This window comes from Taudactylus pleione, unplaced genomic scaffold, assembly GCF_031769625.1.
Source record: "Taudactylus pleione unplaced genomic scaffold, aTauple2 ptg000092l, whole genome shotgun sequence".
In the NCBI taxonomy this organism is placed as follows: Eukaryota; Metazoa; Chordata; class Amphibia; order Anura; family Myobatrachidae; genus Taudactylus; species Taudactylus pleione.
This window is the reverse complement of record NW_028284494.1, coordinates 10,193,461-10,211,763: the sequence shown is the minus strand read 5'-3', so window position 1 is coordinate 10,211,763 and position 18,303 is coordinate 10,193,461. Positions and strand designations below refer to the sequence as shown.

At 45.6% G+C, this 18,303-nt stretch overlaps 1 protein-coding gene across 1 annotated transcript; it reads right to left on the bottom strand.

The window, feature by feature from the left end:
• Positions 1–16,265: 16,265 nt before the first annotated feature.
• HSPB3 (heat shock protein family B (small) member 3) lies at positions 16,266–16,697 on the bottom strand. The gene has a single exon (XM_088469489.1). It carries the CDS (start codon positions 16,695–16,697, stop codon positions 16,266–16,268), a length of 432 nt encoding a protein of 143 aa, XP_088325615.1.
• Between the last annotated feature and the right edge of the window lie 1,606 nt (positions 16,698–18,303).

Genomic DNA, 18,303 nt, shown 5'->3' with positions numbered 1-18,303 from the left:
CTTCTTCCTCTCCAGTATCCCCAGCTTCTCCTCTTCCGTTATCCCAGTTACTACTTGTTCTCCAGTATCCCCAGCTTCTCCTCCTCCGTTATCCCAGTTATTACTTCTCCAGTATCCCCAGCTTCTCCTCCTCCGTTATCCCAGTTACTTCTTCCTCTCCAGTATTCCCAGCTTCTCCGTTATCCCAGTTATTACTTCTCCAGTATCCCCAGCTTCTCCTCCTCCTCCGTTATCCCAGTTACTTCTTCCTCTCCAGTATCCCCAGCTTCTCCTCCTCCTCCTCCGTTATCCCAGTTATTTCTTCCTCTCCAGTATCCCCAGCTTCTCCTCCTCCGTTATCCCAGTTATTACTTCTCCAGTATCCCCAGCTTCTCCTCCTCCTCCGTTATCCCAGTTACTTCTTCCTCTCCAGTATCCCCAGCTTCTCCTCCGTTATCCCAGTTATTACTTCTCCAGTATCCCCAGCTTCTTCTCCTCCTCCGTTATCCCAGTTACTTCTTCCTCTCCAGTATCCCCAGCTTCTCCTCCTCCTCCGTTATCCCAGTTATTTCTTCCTCTCCAGTATCCCCAGCTTCTCCTCCTCTTCCGTTATCCCAGTTACTACTTCTTCTCCAGTATCCCCAGCTTCTCCTCCTCCTCCGTTATCCCAGTTACTTCTTCCTCTCCAGTATCCCCAGCTTCTCCTCCTCCTCCGTTATCCCAGTTATTTCTTCCTCTCCAGTATCCCCAGCTTCTCCTCTTCCGTTATCCCAGTTACTACTTCTTCTCCAGTATCCCCAGTTTCTCCTCCTCCGTTATCCCAGTTATTACTTCTCCAGTATCCCCAGCTTCTCCTCCTCCTCCGTTATCCCAGTTACTTCTTCCTCTCCAGTATCCCCAGCTTCTCCTCTTCCGTTATCCCAATTACTACTTGTTCTCCAGTATCCCCAGCTTCTCCTCCTCCGTTATCCCAGTTATTACTTCTCCAGTATCCCCAGCTTCTCCTCCTCCTCCGTTATCCCAGTTACTTCTTCCTCTCCAGTATCCCCAGCTTCTCCTCCGTTATCCCAGTTATTACTTCTCCAGTATCCCCAGCTTCTCCTCCTCCTCCGTTATCCCAGTTACTTCTTCCTCTCCAGTATCCCCAGCTTCTCCTCCTCCTCCGTTATCCCAGTTATTTCTTCCTCTCCAGTATCCCCAGCTTCTCCTCTTCCGTTATCCCAGTTACTACTTCTTCTCCAGTATCCCCAGCTTCTCCTCCTCCTCCGTTATCCCAGTTACTTCTTCCTCTCCAGTATCCCCAGCTTCTCCTCCTCCTCCGTTATCCCAGTTATTTCTTCCTCTCCAGTATCCCCAGCTTCTCCTCTTCCGTTATCCCAGTTACTACTTCTTCTCCAGTATCCCCAGCTTCTCCTCCTCCGTTATCCCAGTTATTACTTCTCCAGTATCCCCAGCTTCTCCTCCTCCTCCGTTATCCCAGTTACTTCTTCCTCTCCAGTATCCCCAGCTTCTCCTCCGTTATCCCAGTTATTACTTCTCCAGTATCCCCAGCTTCTCCTCCTCCTCCGTTATCCCAGTTACTTCTTCCTCTCCAGTATCCCCAGCTTCTCCTCCTCCTCCGTTATCCCAGTTATTTCTTCCTCTCCAGTATCCCCAGCTTCTCCTCCTCCGTTATCCCAGTTATTTCTTCCTCTCCAGTATCCCCAGCTTCTCCTCTTCCGTTATCCCAGTTACTACTTCTTCTCCAGTATCCCCAGCTTCTCCTCCTCCTCCGTTATCCCAGTTACTTCTTCCTCTCCAGTATCCCCAGCTTCTCCTCCTCCTCCGTTATCCCAGTTATTTCTTCCTCTCCAGTATCCCCAGCTTCTCCTCTTCCGTTATCCCAGTTACTACTTCTTCTCCAGTATCCCCAGCTTCTCCTCCTCCGTTATCCCAGTTATTACTTCTCCAGTATCCCCAGCTTCTCCTCCTCCTCCGTTATCCCAGTTACTTCTTCCTCTCCAGTATCCCCAGCTTCTCCTCTTCCGTTATCCCAGTTACTACTTGTTCTCCAGTATCCCCAGCTTCTCCTCCTCCGTTATCCCAGTTATTACTTCTCCAGTATCCCCAGCTTCTCCTCCTCCTCCGTTATCCCAGTTACTTCTTCCTCTCCAGTATCCCCAGCTTCTCCTCCGTTATCCCAGTTATTACTTCTCCAGTATCCCCAGCTTCTCCTCCTCCTCCGTTATCCCAGTTACTTCTTCCTCTCCAGTAACCCCAGCTTCTCCTCCTCCTCCGTTATCCCAGTTACTTCTTCCTCTCCAGTAACCCCAGCTTCTCCTCCTCCTCCGTTATCCCAGTTATTTCTTCCTCTCCAGTATCCCCAGCTTCTCCTCTTCCGTTATCCCAGTTACTACTTCTTCTCCAGTATCCCCAGCTTCTCCTCCTCCTCCGTTATCCCAGTTACTTCTTCCTCTCCAGTATCCCCAGCTTCTCCTCCTCCTCCGTTATCCCAGTTATTTCTTCCTCTCCAGTATCCCCAGCTTCTCCTCTTCCGTTATCCCAGTTACTACTTCTCCAGTATCCCGAGCTTCTCCTCCTCCGTTATCCCAGTTATTACTTCTCCAGTATCCCCAGCTTCTCCTCCTCCTCCGTTATCCCAGTTACTTCTTCCTCTCCAGTATCCCCAGCTTCTCCTCTTCCGTTATCCCAGTTACTACTTGTTCTCCAGTATCCCCAGCTTCTCCTCCTCCGTTATCCCAGTTATTACTTCTCCAGTATCCCCAGCTTCTCCTCCTCCTCCGTTATCCCAGTTATTTCTTCCTCTCCAGTATCCCCAGCTTCTCCTCTTCCGTTATCCCAGTTACTACTTCTTCTCCAGTATCCCCAGCTTCTCCTCCTCCTCCGTTATCCCAGTTACTTCTTCCTCTCCAGTATCCCCAGCTTCTCCTCCTCCTCCGTTATCCCAGTTATTTCTTCCTCTCCAGTATCCCCAGCTTCTCCTCTTCCGTTATCCCAGTTACTACTTCTTCTCCAGTATCCCCAGCTTCTCCTCCTCCGTTATCCCAGTTATTACTTCTCCAGTATCCCCAGCTTCTCCTCCTCCTCCGTTATCCCAGTTACTTCTTCCTCTCCAGTATCCCCAGCTTCTCCTCCTCCTCCGTTATCCCAGTTATTTCTTCCTCTCCAGTATCCCCAGCTTCTCCTCTTCCGTTATCCCAGTTACTACTTCTCCAGTATTCCCAGCTTCTCCTCCGTTATCCCAGTTACTTCTTCCTCTCCAGTATCCCCAGCTTCTCCTCTTCCGTTTATCCCAGTTACTACTTCTCCAGTATCCCCAGCTTCTCCTCCTCCTTCGTTATCCCAGTTACTTCTTCCTCTGAAGTATCCCCAGCTTCTCCTCCGTTATCCCAGTTACTTCTTCCTCTCCAGTATCCCCAGATTCTCCTCCTCCTCCGTTATCCCAGTTACTACTTCTCCAGTATCCCCAGCTTCTCCTCCGTTATCCCAGTTATTACTTCTCCAGTATCCCCAGCTTCTCCTCCTCCTCCGTTATCCCAGTTACTTCTTCCTCTCCAGTATCCCCAGCTTCTCCTCCTCCTCCGTTATCACAGTTATTTCTTCCTCTCCAGTATCCCCAGCTTCTCCTCTTCCGTTATCCCAGTTACTACTTCTTCTCCAGTATCCCCAGCTTCTCCTCCTCCTCCGTTATCCCAGTTACTTCTTCCTCTCCAGTATCACCAGCTTCTCCTCTTCCGTTATCCCAGTTACTACTTCTCCAGTATCCCCAGCTTCTCCTCCTCCTCCGTTATCCCAGTTACTTCTTCCTCTCCAGTATCCCCAGCTTCTCCTCCTCCTCCGTTATCCCAGTTATTTCTTCCTCTCCAGTATCCCCAGCTTCTCCTCTTCCGTTATCCCAGTTACTACTTCTCCAGTATCCCCAGCTTCTCCTCCTCCGTTATCCCAGTTATTACTTCTCCAGTATCCCCAGCTTCTCCTCCTCCTCCGTTATCCCAGTTACTTCTTCCTCTCCAGTATCCCCAGCTTCTCCTCCGTTATCCCAGTTACTACTTCTTCTCCAGTATCCCCAGCTTCTCCTCCTCCGTTATCCCAGTTATTACTTCTCTAGTATCCCCAGCTTCTCCTCCTCCTCCGTTATCCCAGTTACTTCTTCCTCTCCAGTATCCCCAGCTTCTCCTCCTCCTCCGTTATCCCAGTTACTTCTTCCTCTCCAGTATCCCCAGCTTCTCCTCCTCCTCCGTTATCCCAGTTATTTCTTCCTCTCCAGTATCCCCTGCTTCTCCTCTTCCGTTATCCCAGTTACTACTTCTCCAGTATCCCCAGCTTCTCCTCCTCCTCCGTTATCCCAGTTACTTCTTCCTCTCCAGTATCCCCAGCTTCTCCTCTTCCGTTATCCCAGTTACTACTTCTCCAGTATCCCCAGCTTCTCCTCCTTCGTTATCCCAGTTACTTCTTCCTCTGAAGTATCCCCAGCTTCTCCTCCTCCGTTATCCCAGTTACTTCTTCCTCTCCAGTATCCCCAGATTCTCCTCCTCCTCCGTTATCCCAGTTACTACTTCTTCTCCAGTATCCCCAGCTTCTCCTCCTCCTCCGTTATCCCAGTTACTTCTTCCTCTCCAGTATCCCCAGCTTCTCCTCCTCCTCCTCCGTTATCCCAGTTATTTCTTCCTCTCCAGTATCCCCAGCTTCTCCTCTTCCGTTATCCCAGTTACTACTTCTCCAGTATCCCCAGCTTCTCCTCCTCCGTTATCCCAGTTACTTCTTACTCTCCAGTATCCCCAGCTTCTCCTCTTCCGTTATCCCAGTTACTACTTCTCCGGTATCCCCAGCTTCTCCTCCTCCTTCGTTATCCCAGTTACTTCTTCCTCTGAAGTATCCCCAGCTTCTCCTCCTCCATTATCCCAGTTACTTCTTCCTCTCCAGTATCCCCAGCTTCTCCTCTTCCGTTATCCCAGTTACTACTTCTCCGGTATCCCCAGCTTCTCCTCCTCCTTCGTTATCCCAGTTACTTCTTCCTCTGAAGTATCCCCAGCTTCTCCTCCTCCATTATCCCAGTTACTTCTTCCTCTCCAGTATCCCCAGATTCTCCTCCTCCTCCGTTATCCCAGTTACTACTTCTTCTCCAGTATCCCCAGCTTCTCCTCCTCCTCCGTTATCCCAGTTACTTCTTCCTCTCCAGTATCCCCAGCATCTCCTCCTCCTCCGTTATCCCAGTTACTACTTCTCCAGTATCCCCAGCTTCTCCTCCTCCGTTATCCCAGTTATTTCTTCCTCTCCAGTATCCCCAGCTTCTCCTCCTCCGTTATCCCAGTTATTTCTTCCTCTCCAGTATCCCCAGCTTCTCCTCCTCCTCCGTTATCCCAGTTACTTCTTCCTCTCCAGTATCCCCAGCTTCTCCTCCTCCTCCGTTATCCCAGTTACTTCTTCTCCAGTATCCCCAGTTTGTCCTCCTCGGTTATCCCAGTTATTTCTTCCTCTCCAGTATCCCCAGCTTCTCCTCCTCCTCCGTTATCCCAGTTACTTCTTCCTCTCCAGTATTCCCAGCTTCTTCTCCTCCGTTATCCCAGTTACTTCTTCCTCTCCAGTATCCCCAGCTTCTCCTCCTCCTCCTCCTCCATTATCCAAGTTACTTCTTCCTCTCCAGTATCCCCAGTTTCTCCTCCTCCTCCATTATCCCAGTTACTTCTTTCCCTAGCTTCTCCTCATCCAATATCCCTGGTCTTCTTCCAGTTCACTATCCCCAAGCATCTCCTTCCCCTACATTAACCCAGTTACTTCTACCTCTCCCAGTATCCTCAGGTTCTCCTACTCATCCATTATCTCTGGCTCTTCTTCCAGTCCACTATCTCCAAGCATCTCCTCCTCCTCCTCCTCCTCCGTTATTCTAGTTCACATCAAACTTGGTCCTCAGGACTACAAACAGTGCATGTTTTCCAGATCTCCTCACAGAATCACAAGTGAAATTATTAGCTCCACCTGTGGATCGTTTATAATAAGTCAGTGAGCAATGAATACACCTGTGCACCTGCTAGGTGACATGGAAAACGTGAACTGTTTGGGGTCCTGAGGACCGGGTTTGAGAATCACTGCTTATTTCTTCTACTCTCAGTATTCGTCAGCTTCTCCCTATTCAAAACCCCTGGGTCTTCTTCCTCTATTTCATCCCCAAGCATCGTCTGCGGACTTTTTCCACTCCAGTAACCTGGTATCGCCCAGCTGCTCCTTGTCCAGTTTCTGATCAACATCCAATATCCTGGGTTTTCTTCCCTTCCCAGTATACCCCAGCTTTTCATCTTAATCCAACATCACAGGACTTCTTCCACCACAGTATTCCCCAGCATCTCTCCTAATATTCCTGGTTCTTCTACCCCCAGCTTCTTCTCTTCATCCAATATCCCAGGAACTTCTCCCACTGCAGTATACCGGACACCCCCAGCTTCTCCTCCAATATCCTGGGAACATCTTCAGTATCCTAATATCACCCAGCTTCTCCTCATCCAATATCCCTTTTTCCACTCCAAGTATCCCAGTATATCCCCAGCTTCTCATCAACATCCAATATCCTTGGGCTTTCCTCCACTCCCAGTATCCCAGTATCAGCCTAGCTTCTCCACCTCTAATATTCCCGGACTTCTTCCTTTCCATTATTCGGGCATTCCCCCAGCTTCTCCAATTTTCTGGAGTCTCCTTCCACTACATTATTCTGTTTCCCTCCTGCTCCAATATCCCTGGATCTTCTTCCACTCCTAGTAACCAGGTGCCCCCTATGCTACCTCTCCCCCTCATCATCCTCCTCCAATATGCTGGGATTTTCTTCTATTCCCATGACTCTGGTATCCCTCCTAGCTTCCACTCCTTTCCAGGGTCTTCCTCCACTCCAAGCTGTATACTTGTATCCCCTCTGGTTCTCCTTTTCCAATATCCTGGGGTCTTCCACTTTCTCTAACTTACGCAGCACTCCCAAAACCTCAGTATATTTCTTCAATTCCTCTATGACCTTTTCATGATCTGTCTTAAGCACCTTACAGATATATCTGCAGATGATGGTTGTTCATACACGCTGACCAACCATCATCTGTGATCTGGCCACGGGTACCTCTGGTCGGGGGGGTGTCGCGACCTCCTCCCTGCTACTTCTGCAGCAATATATTGGGCATTGGCTGCGCAGCACAGCCGACACGATATGTCTGTGAACGACGTCTTTCAGGTAGTAAATCAGGCTAACGCAGATGCCCACAACTACAGCCGCTCTTCGTAAATGGCCCCAATATATGAAGACCTTTTAATTCAAGTGAGAATTTTAATATTTTACTGTATATTAAATATAATTTTTTTTTTAATAGACCATTTCTTTATTAGCAACTTTCATAATCCAATTTAGCACCCTGTAATTAAAGTACAGTGCACGCTTCGGGATATGTGGTTTCCTCTCCTGTACTTTGTATTCTTTCTGACTAGTCTGACAATATGCCATTCACAGATCTCTTTTGTGTCTGCAAAGCCACTATACCTCTGCAGGATCTCCCGTCTCTACAGCCACTATATAAGGCAAGCCGCGCCTTTTGTCTCTCCTGAACTAATCCCAGGATTCAGCAAATCTGTATAAACTAAAGCCACTATAATGTACCCAATGGTATATCTCATTTCATTATTTGCAGCCACTTTAACTCCCCTAAGAACGCCATTATCACTAACTAATCTATCTCTAAGCCGGTGCCTGATAATCTAATACCAATCAGACCATGATCAGGCATGTGGTGAATGTGTTAGGAAGATGGCCGCTTCCAGCCTGCATGTGTGGTTATTCTGTGAAAACGCGGATAGGCCCCAGAGAGGCTGTCCGGATCGGACGACATATTATGTAGGGCCTGATTCAGACCCGCTCGCAAGCGCTATGTGCTCGCAAGCGGGTCGATGGCCAGGCAGTGCGTACACGCCGCGTGCACACGCCCTGGAGCAAGTGAGAAATCACTTCCTCCGGGGCTCGCAACAAAACGGGGTGGCTGTCGATGTTGATCGACAGCTCGCCCCGTTTTGTAGGCGGGGAAGAGGGGTGGCTGGCCAAAAGGAGGCATTCCTGAAGGAACGCCTGCCGTTTGAGGGCGGCCCTACTGACATCACTCGTGATGTCAGTAGTGAGCTTCCTGCTCTATTAGAGCAGGAAGCTCACTGGGGCTTGCGGGAATGAGACCCTACCACAAGGGTCTCGTCGCAAGCCCGATGGTCGCGACCATCACCTGGCCGCTCGCAAAAGCTGTGGGTGGTCACCCACAGCTTAGTGAGCGGCCTGGAGTCCGGCCCCAAAAAAAACAAACAGGCCGCCCAGATTCAGAGCGAGCGCTCACAAAGAGCGTCCGGCTCTGAATCAGGGCCATAGTGCGTACCCAGCATAAGAGATCGCATTAGCAGTCACTTAATATTGCAGGGTCAGGCTCCCTTTGGAGTCCCTGTAAGCCTGCATGTGATTTTTATTACGTTCTGGAGAACAATAATTTCTTATTGCCACGAATGGCGTCGATAAGAAACGTTAATAATCGGATCTAGAACCAGATAATAAATGTGCACCTGAATCTTAAATTTTAATAAGGCAAAGGCTCACATAAATTTAGCCACTTTCAATCAACCTTTTTATTGTTTTTGCATCTCTTTGTGGGCGGGATGTACTAAAGTGAAAATGCAGCCAAAACTCTGAAAACTGCTGTTTTCTGAGTATTAACCGCATTCCCCATATGTATAAAGCTCTGGAAACCAAAACTTTCCATAGCTTGTACCCGATTGGCATCGCCATCTATAGATGGAGTTAGAGATATCCCATAGCCAGAGGCGTCACAATGGGTTGTGACATCCGGTGCGGCACCTCCAGATCCCTCAGAAAGGCACGTGATATTGTTTCCGCGTGGTCACGCCCCCTGATGTGTGCCAGTTAGGGGGCAGGACTGCTTATCATGCTCCTTCCTCGTCATCCATCACTGCAGCTGCTCTGCTTGGTGACACCATCCGATGGGGTGTAGCTCTGATATTTTGGTGTCATCCCCTTGGATGGCATCACCCGGTGTGCCCACACGCCCTAGTGAAGCCACTGCCAATTTTAACCCTCCCAGGGGCGCCTGTGGCTCACGCTTCAGCTCATGTGTGGAGGGACTTCTGGGTCATAAACCTGAAAGACCCACCTTCACAAGGGAAAGCTGATTTCGGAAGAGCTGTCCTTTAATCACATACTGTCATTATTAATGTTATTAACGCTGGTATGCATGCAGTAGGTGGCGGGATGTATTGCATCTATAATGTGATGCTTGATACATCTAGCCCTATATCTCCCTACTAACACCGTATCTTCCCCTAAGTATAAAATATTTATGTACAGTCTCATTTAGAAAGTAGTTCCTCAATTTATTTCAACAATTTAATTGCTCAGCCCATTACTGAGCGGCGTGCAAAAAATAATTGAATCTTCACCCTTTACTGTTAGCCAATATTTATTTGCACTTTTTTAGGGTACAAGCTGATTTTCCCATTTTTCTCAACATTTAACATGGCTATTTACAACCAGAATTATCAAGCATGTGCTTATTTCAATTGGTCATGGATCGGGAGCGCACATAGATGCGCTAAGTGGTTTCACAGTGAAGATGTCATTTGTTCTCACAGGCAAACTCCGAAAACCATCAGTTTTCAGAGTTTGCCGAATATCAGGTGGTTCTATTTGGACCCACGATGATGAATGGCCCAGTAACCTAAATATGCAGCGTTTCCACATGATTAATGGGACAATTATTGTTTGATGACTAGGCCCCTCAGTCCCAGATAGGGTTGCCCCCTTTGTTCTGGCAAATTACAGGAAGGGGGGGGGGGGGGTGCAGTTTTTCCGGTGTATGATCCTATGGCTTTTGATCCATATTGTAACATACAGTGTGCATTATAATATATAAAAGGGGGTTTAGAGATATTTCTATGCAGAGAGCATAGAAGTATATCCAAAAAAAGACAAAAAAGCCTAGGGGTGATCAGGTGATCAGGTGACCAAGCCTTCCCGGCGAAACGCGCGTCCGTTCCAGTGCTCATAGCAGCAAGGACCTCATACGCACCTCACTGCAGCCCTACAGAATAAGACTTTACCTACAGGTATCTTTCTATCGCTCTATAAGTGCTCTCTCATCTGAGTCCCTAGCGCTTGACTTCCCCTGCAATGTCAACTGGTATCAGGGGAGAGACGCAGCTATTATCTGAGACAGCAGAAGCGCTGTCTGTTGTTTCATCTGGCATATACGCTGCTGTCACTCTCTCATTCCCTATTTGATCCAGAGAGGGGATAGCAGAAGTGACGCTGCGTCCATTTATTCCAGACCTTACTTTTTTCATTACCATCTCTGGTTTAGGCATTTGATATCCTCATATAATAACCAATTATGATTGTGATTTTTTTATGTCATACATAAATGAATGCAGAATTACGATACAGCACAACTAAACTAGTAAAGTCACTGCTGGGACCTTATGTGATTTCACTAACCCTATTCTTTAATCAGGTGACAGAGACTCTTCATTTGTATGCTGACTCAATATGTTTATTGACACTTCATAATTACTCACCTTTATTGTGCCTATAACTTGTGTGTAATTTTTATTTACCCCATATTATCTCGACGTGGTATATGTCATAAACCCACATTTAGAACCCTAGCACTGTTTAAAAAGGTGGTTATATGTGTAATTTGTCCTATATGATGGACAAGAACTATTGAATGGGTTTTCTCAACTACATTATCTTACCTGTATTTTTGATTTTGCTAAAAATAGCTCACCAGGCTGCACACAATCGAGGGTACTTACACTTATCTAGGTTCCCCTATTAAGATGTACTGAATCATTACAATTGTACTTAAATCTTTAAGGTGGTCTGTCTAGTTTCTCTGTGAACTTTCATTGGAGAACTAGAGATTTGAGGTCCTTCTTATATATTCGCCCATATTACCTTGTTAAGATTATATGCTTCTGGTTGCTCATTTACTTGAATATCTACTCACACCAAGTTAATTCTTCCTGTATATTGACAGTGATTACAACATTATATATATATATATATATATATATATATATATATATATATATATATATTATATATATATTACATATCAATTATCTTTGCAACCATTGATTGCATCATATACAAGGTTTTTATTAATTGTTTTTTGATCCTGGTTAACAATTACTCTTTCATCTCTCTCATACACCCTTTGTAGGTGCTTATTGTGTCATTTGTTATTTGCGATACATTGCAATTACTGCTAGGAGAGAGTCTTATTTTAGGTAAGAATAAACATTAAGTTTTAATTTATTTCACCATATCACTTTCAGATTGTTTATATTACTTATATTGTTTTTCTCAAGGGTGCCCCACCCTAGGCTTTTTTGTCTTTTTTTGGATATACTTCTGTGCTCTCTGCATAGAAATATCTCGAAACCCCCTTTTATGTGTTTTACGCAAACTGTGTGGGTGCACCACCAACCTGGAGTCATCAAATGAATTCTACAGTTGGGATAGACCTAAATGTTGGTTTTTCTATGTATCTATTGAATACTTCATATTGATAATCATTATTCTAAAATTATATTGAACTTGTGCGGACTATTACTTTATACTTTGCATTATAATATACCCAGAGACCCAGGGCTAGTACATTAGAATCATTATCATCTCTGTCATCATGTGGGTATTTTTAAAATCTAAATACCTGGATGCCAATATTCATTATTAGCATTTGAGTGCGGGCTACAAATAACCACTCGTGTGTGTATATACGCACACACACCTCAACAGCAGTGCTGATGGCAGCACTCAGAGGGCGGGATGCACTAAGATAGTGCACTACTTACCGCCAGATACCGCATTTGTATTGATCACATATGCGATCCGATCGGATCCTTCATACCACTGAGATGCGGTAGAAGCACATAGGCTTCTATAGGGTAACGCCAGCAAAAGCTGGCGTTACCCTCCGCATCGTAGCGCCGTCGGCACATGTACGGAAAATGCGGTAAAACCCCGGAAACGGAAATTCTTATCCAGAGGGCGGAATGTACTAAGCATCGCTTCCACAATGTGGTACATCCCCCCTGACTTCGGGTACATACTGTGGCTCATTACCGAGGTATGTACCAATAATTTTGCAAAGGACAGCTCTCCCGATAAGAGCTGTCCTTTGTGATGCTGCAGTGCAGAGGGAGTTCTGGGTTTAACACACACCCAGAAGTCCCTTTGGCGTCCGTATGCGCAGAAAGACGGCGGCCATGGGGGGGATTCGATCAGATCCCTCCCAGCCTGGAGCGTCCCGATAAGAAGCCCATAGGCTTCTATTGGGTAATGCCACCTGAAGGTGGCGTTACCCATTGGGACAAAGCACCAGAATGCATTGCATTCCAAGTGCTTAGTACATTCAGGGAATGTGGTAAAACCCCCGAAAACTGAATTTTGGGGGGTTTTACCGCATTTTTACCTTTAGTACATCCCACCCAAAGAGAGAATACTTGGATGCTCTTTAATGTATAAACATATACACATTAGAAACTACATACTGACACCTAGGGGTATATTTACTAAAGTGCAGGTTTATAGAAGTACTGTAGAGTTTTTGCCCATAACAACCACACTCTACTTATCATTCAGCTAGCACCTTCTAGAAGATAATAACTAAAATCTGATCTCCAGTTCTAAAAAAAAAGCACTTTAGTAAATATAACCCTAGTGTATTTTTTTTACTGAAATATATAATTTTGTGATGCTTTTAAAATCAGTTCTATCCATTGGTAACTTTACCTTCCTCAGTTAACAATGCAGTTTTCTGCTGCCTTCTGGTTTTGCAACTAGTTTATATTTATGGGGGCGTAATCGTGGGCTATGGCAGGCACCGCTATGGGTGAGAAAGTAATAGCGAAAAATAGTACTAATAAAATAAAAAAAATAAAAATGTAAGTACTAGTGTGGAACAGTCATTGACTTGGGCATACTGGTTCTTGTATTTATAATAGTAAAGATATGGCCGTCATTTAATTTGAAGATGCTAATAATTGCTGGTGTATCTTTATTCCGGCCGCATCTATATGCCAGAACTTATTTGTGCTGTAACCGCCTCTGGAAAGTGTGATTAACACCTGTTATAAGGATGCAGTATTGTGGCTAGTTCTGTTTCAGGCCCTTAATCCTCAATGGAAAAAGCTATAACATTTGTGTTTTTTAATAGGTTGTTTTTTTTCAGGCAGCAGGAAAAATTTATAAATTATTGTGATGAACTTTTTATTAACTGAGCAATAAAAATAAAAAAACACCTCATTTATCACCCGTTTTTGTTCCTTGGCAGTCTATGTATAACCGAGGGGAAACAATTTAGCTAGCGCGGACCCAGGATATTCCCAAGTCAGCACCGTTCACACCGGAGCCGGGTCTGCAGTGACTCTACCGGCGTGGAGTGGACGCTTGGAGACGACGTTATCTCCAAGCGTCACTGAAGTCGGCCAATCAGCAGGCATGTGGTGTGCTCCAGGTCATTGTGACCCGGATCGCGCCGTTTACACTGCAGGGTTTCACGGGTCATTCCCGTGTCAAACCCTGCAAGTTACCTGGGTTGGATTGTCGGGTCACTCGACCCGGGGATCCAACCCTGTCTCCTTTTTCACCAAGAAAACCCTTGGTTAACCCTGCAATAACCCGGGTTTTAGCTCTGGTGTAAAAGGGGTATCAGTGGCATGTTTTCAGAGTTTGCTAAATATAGGTTGGCTACAATGGGCCCCTAATAATGAATGGCAATGTTAATTAAAACATACGCATGTGTAACAGGTCCCTAAGTGATATTGAATATGCTCCTTGCATTATTGACTGTAATGTGTATTGCTTAATATATGTATTAGTTTTGTAAAAGCCTTCAGGTAGAAATACAGCACATATTAGAAATGTCTTAACTGCTGGTTTTCTGATGAATCCAGCTGTTGTACAAAGTTAAGGCCCCCATACATCAGCAATCTGAAAACCACAATTGAACAATTTGAAGATTTATTGCCCGATCTTAGGATTTCCCAATCGAGCAATCTGCGCCCATACACTACAGATCTTTTTCAGTGATTTGCAGATCGATTGCAGCAAACACAGATCTGGCAATATTGAAAGGCCCATCATTTTGCTAGAAACGGTCTGCAAATCTGCTGATCATGTCCATACACTAGCAATCTACAGCCCCAATCGATCTGTGAAATCCAACATGTTGGACAATCTGATTAAACAATTCCAATCACTTTTTGGTTGCAATCTGCGATCTGTGAAGCCCATACATTGCAGTTTTTATTCACAATCGATTGCAAATTGCACGATTGCTGCAATCCATCTCTGATGTATGGGGGCCTTAAGTTATGGCTCTAAAGGCCCCCATACATCAGAGATGGATTGCAGCAAGCGTGCAATTTGCAATCGATTGTGTCTAAAAATCTGCCTGCAAAAAGTGATTGGAATTGTTTAATCAGATTGTCCAACATGTTGGATTTCACAGATCGATTGGGGCTGTAGATTGCTAGTGTATGGACATGATCAGCAGATTTGCAGACCATTACTAGTAAAATGATGGGCCTTTCAAGATTGCCAGATCTGTGTTTGCTGCAATCGATCTGCAAATCACTGAAAAAGATCTGTAGTGTATGGGCGCAGATTGCTCGATTGGGAAATCCTAAGATCGGGCAATAAATCTTCAAATTGTTGAATTGTGGTTTTCAGATTGCTGATGTATGGGGGCCTTTACCCTCCCTCCCTCGGATTCCTTTTCCAGCAATAGAGATGAGCAAAGCTGCAGCAAAATCTCACAATAGAACAAATTTTGATGTGTGAAATTCAGGCAACAAAATGTTCATGTTACGCTTGTGCTGCGCCAGTCCATATGTACAGTCCTTCTCCCCCCAATCCTCAGTCATGAGGACTCCCCTACTAATGATTATTGCCGGACCTGAGATCACCATGAAAGATACTGTTTTGTTTGAGTTTGTCCTGACAAAGCCGAATCATACAACAAAGTTACAGTGTGAGTGTCATATTGAAGGTGTCAGTGCTGAAACATATATATTAAGCAAGACAGATACAAACTTTAGCTGCTTTTACTCTCAAGTCGACTACATTTTAATACACAGCATGTTATATACAGTAAGTACACTGCAAAATTATAACATTAACTATCACTTCAACATCATCAGTGTACATACTCCATTGTGCACAGCTAGATTACATACAACACTGTTTTCCCCATACACCTATGAGGTGTGCTTACCATGAATTTAGCTGTTTCTCTCACAACCACCAGTCTTTTATCCTGGTTTTCTTGATCTTCACTTCCATAGAGCCTCCATCTAAACCCTGAAGCAGCAGGAACTTAGGCATTGTACATATTACGCACAATGCGGCTCGTTCAGAGTTGGAAGAAAAGCAAAAAAAAAAAAACTCACTCGGTCCTCAGGACCCCAAACAGTGCATGTTTTAAAGGTCTCCTCACAGAATCACAGGTGAAATAATTATCTCCACCTGTAGATCTTTTAAAATGTTTCAGTGAGTAATGAATACACCTGTGCACCAGCTAAGTGGTCTGGAAAAAGTGACCTGTTTGGGGGCCCTGAGGATCGAGTTTGAGAATCACTGCCATATATCATGTAAAACTGAGCAAAGAAAGCTATTTGATGCAATATTAACCAAATTCTCAGCCTAATGCAGACCCTCCAACATGACCCGTTCCATTAGGTACAAAATGCCCTGCTCCTGGACTTCCCACCTAATTGAGGATTGCAGCCACCTGTGCTGAACCACCTGTCTCATCAATTACCTAGTTCAACACAGGTGGCTGCAATCATCACTTAAGCTGGCCACACATCTAAAGATTATCTGTTCAACCAGCCAACTAGTTGATTGGTTGGAATGAAGATCTGGTAACGTATGGGAGTAACTGATGATCAGTAATTTGCTCCTAAATGCCAGAAAATGGACAAAAACTGTTGTTTGAACAAATTGTTTAGATCAAACTTGTCTGACGACCATTTTCATCTGTTTCTGGAATTTAGGAGCAAATTGCTGATCATTATTGTTATAAATTTGTGCCCATCACCTACATGCAGTGGAGGTTAAATCACTATTATTCTCATCACTCTCCCAGGAACCAGTGATATCAGTGAGGAAGGAGTTCCTATACATATATATACACCCTAGGCATTGAGTCAGCCCATGAAGGGTGGGTGCGGGTGATGGGTTGACTTTAAGCAGTTCTAAGTCACTGGTGAATGTTAACAGCCAAAACTCCGTCATGGCAGAAGGTGGCAGACAAATCCTTTGACTGAATTCCAGAAGGTAATTTATATGTTCGTGTAACGCTTCTTGCAACAAAGCCGTGCTCATCCATTCTGCGCCCATGCTCGGCTTTGATTATGAGCCATCCTTCCAGTATCTGAATAATGATGTCTTCTGGACGGAACTGGACCAGATCCAGCAAGACCTGGAAGGGAGCGGTGCCTTCGCCTCTGGATTTATATTCCGGCTCTTCATTTCCTTCCAGCATGACCGGTCTATGCAGAGGAGGGCACTGAGGTCCTGGTAGAGCATACAGCACATTATCCAGTACACAATCTTCAAGATCTCTTCTCTCAAAAATGTCCTTGTGTCGTACTGGGGTTTCTATCCAGTGTCTAATGGTTATTCCTTCCATGGTTTAGAAGAGGACCACAGTCAGCAAGTATAGTGTTTGCGTTGTCGAAATTAAAATAAGCTGTGCTACTCGCAATACCCGTCATTTAAGCTATTCTATTTATAGACAATGAGCTTTTGCCATGTCTTCCTGGACCCAGTTACAGCCATCAGGATTAACATTGATTATTTATAAACAATACATGGAAATTCTATTCTAAGACTTGGAGCTATTGTCTGGCAGAGTCTGTTGGTTGCTGTGCAGCCTAGTTTGTCAGCGATGGCAGGGATAATAAAAGCTTCTACGGTAGTTGGGGCATACTTCCTATACAATTGTTCAGGATATTTAGCAAATATACATAGCTCCTAAACCAGTTATTGTTGTAATGTGCTAGAGGCAAAGAGGAAATGTCTGCACTTTACTGTTACCTTGCTAGATAAGCCTGTTAATTAGTTACCTAATTTTATTATTTAGTTATTTTAATGGGATGCAGTCAGGAAGCCGATGGTCGAAATGTCGACCGCCGGCTTCCTGACTATCAAATCCCGGCAGGGCACTAATGACAGGCGTCGAAATTCCGATGCCTGTCATTAGACCTACAGCGAGAGCCCAATGCCCTGCATACCGAATGAAGGTAAGCCGGGCGCCGGGTGCGGATTGCCGTGGAGGGGGGGACGGTTAGGTTTTAGGGCTCCTGGGGGGACTTGGGGTTAGGCTAGGGGAAGGGGGGGTTAGGGTTAGGCACCCACAGGGGAGGTTAGGGTTAGGCACCCAATGGGAGACTTAGGTTTAGGCTGCGGGGACGGGGGGATTAGGTTTAGGCACTTAGGGGGGGTTAGGGTTAGAAACTAGGAGGGGAGGTTAGGGTTAGGGAATGTTAGGGGGGGGAGGATTATGGTTACTTACCTTAATCCGCTGTCGGGATCTTCACCCCTGTCGGGCTTCCACTGTCGTGATTTGAACCACCGGCCATACGGTCGGCGGTATAACATACTGATTCCACTTTAATACATGTTTTCTTCAAAATATACCTGTTGTCTACACATAGTGGAGACTTCCACATTGTGGACTGAATCAATATTTGTAAGAATTCAGCCTCTCAACACGGGTGTGGTATGGTAAGTCGACATTTCTCATGTCGACATGGTCGCAATTTTGACATGCAGTGTCGACAGTGATCATGTGGACATTCAACATGCCATCACGGATGACATGTTGACATGATAGAATGTTGACCTAAAGTCCCTGGTGGCCTATCTGTCACTTGCCTGCTCTTGACGGCTTCCGGGTTCCAGCTGTCATGTGATCATCTGGCTGTCATGTGACCTCTGATCTGTTGGTAGGAGTACACTCCTGTGCTGCCCCCTATCCAGTACTCTGCAAGGTAAGTGGACTCGGTGGTTGCTAGGACCTGCCTGAGCTCAGCCAGATCCCCCCAGCCTTTGACATGTGCATGCTTAGCGTCTCCGGATGTCTTTTCCCTGGTGTTCCATGAGAATGGACAGACTCAGGAGATGCCCACAAAGCCAAGCAGAACCCACAAGTACACTGTATCATCACCACCTGTCGGTGTACTTACTGCTATAACGCCCAGAACACTACAACACCCAGCAACTCCCTAAGCTCC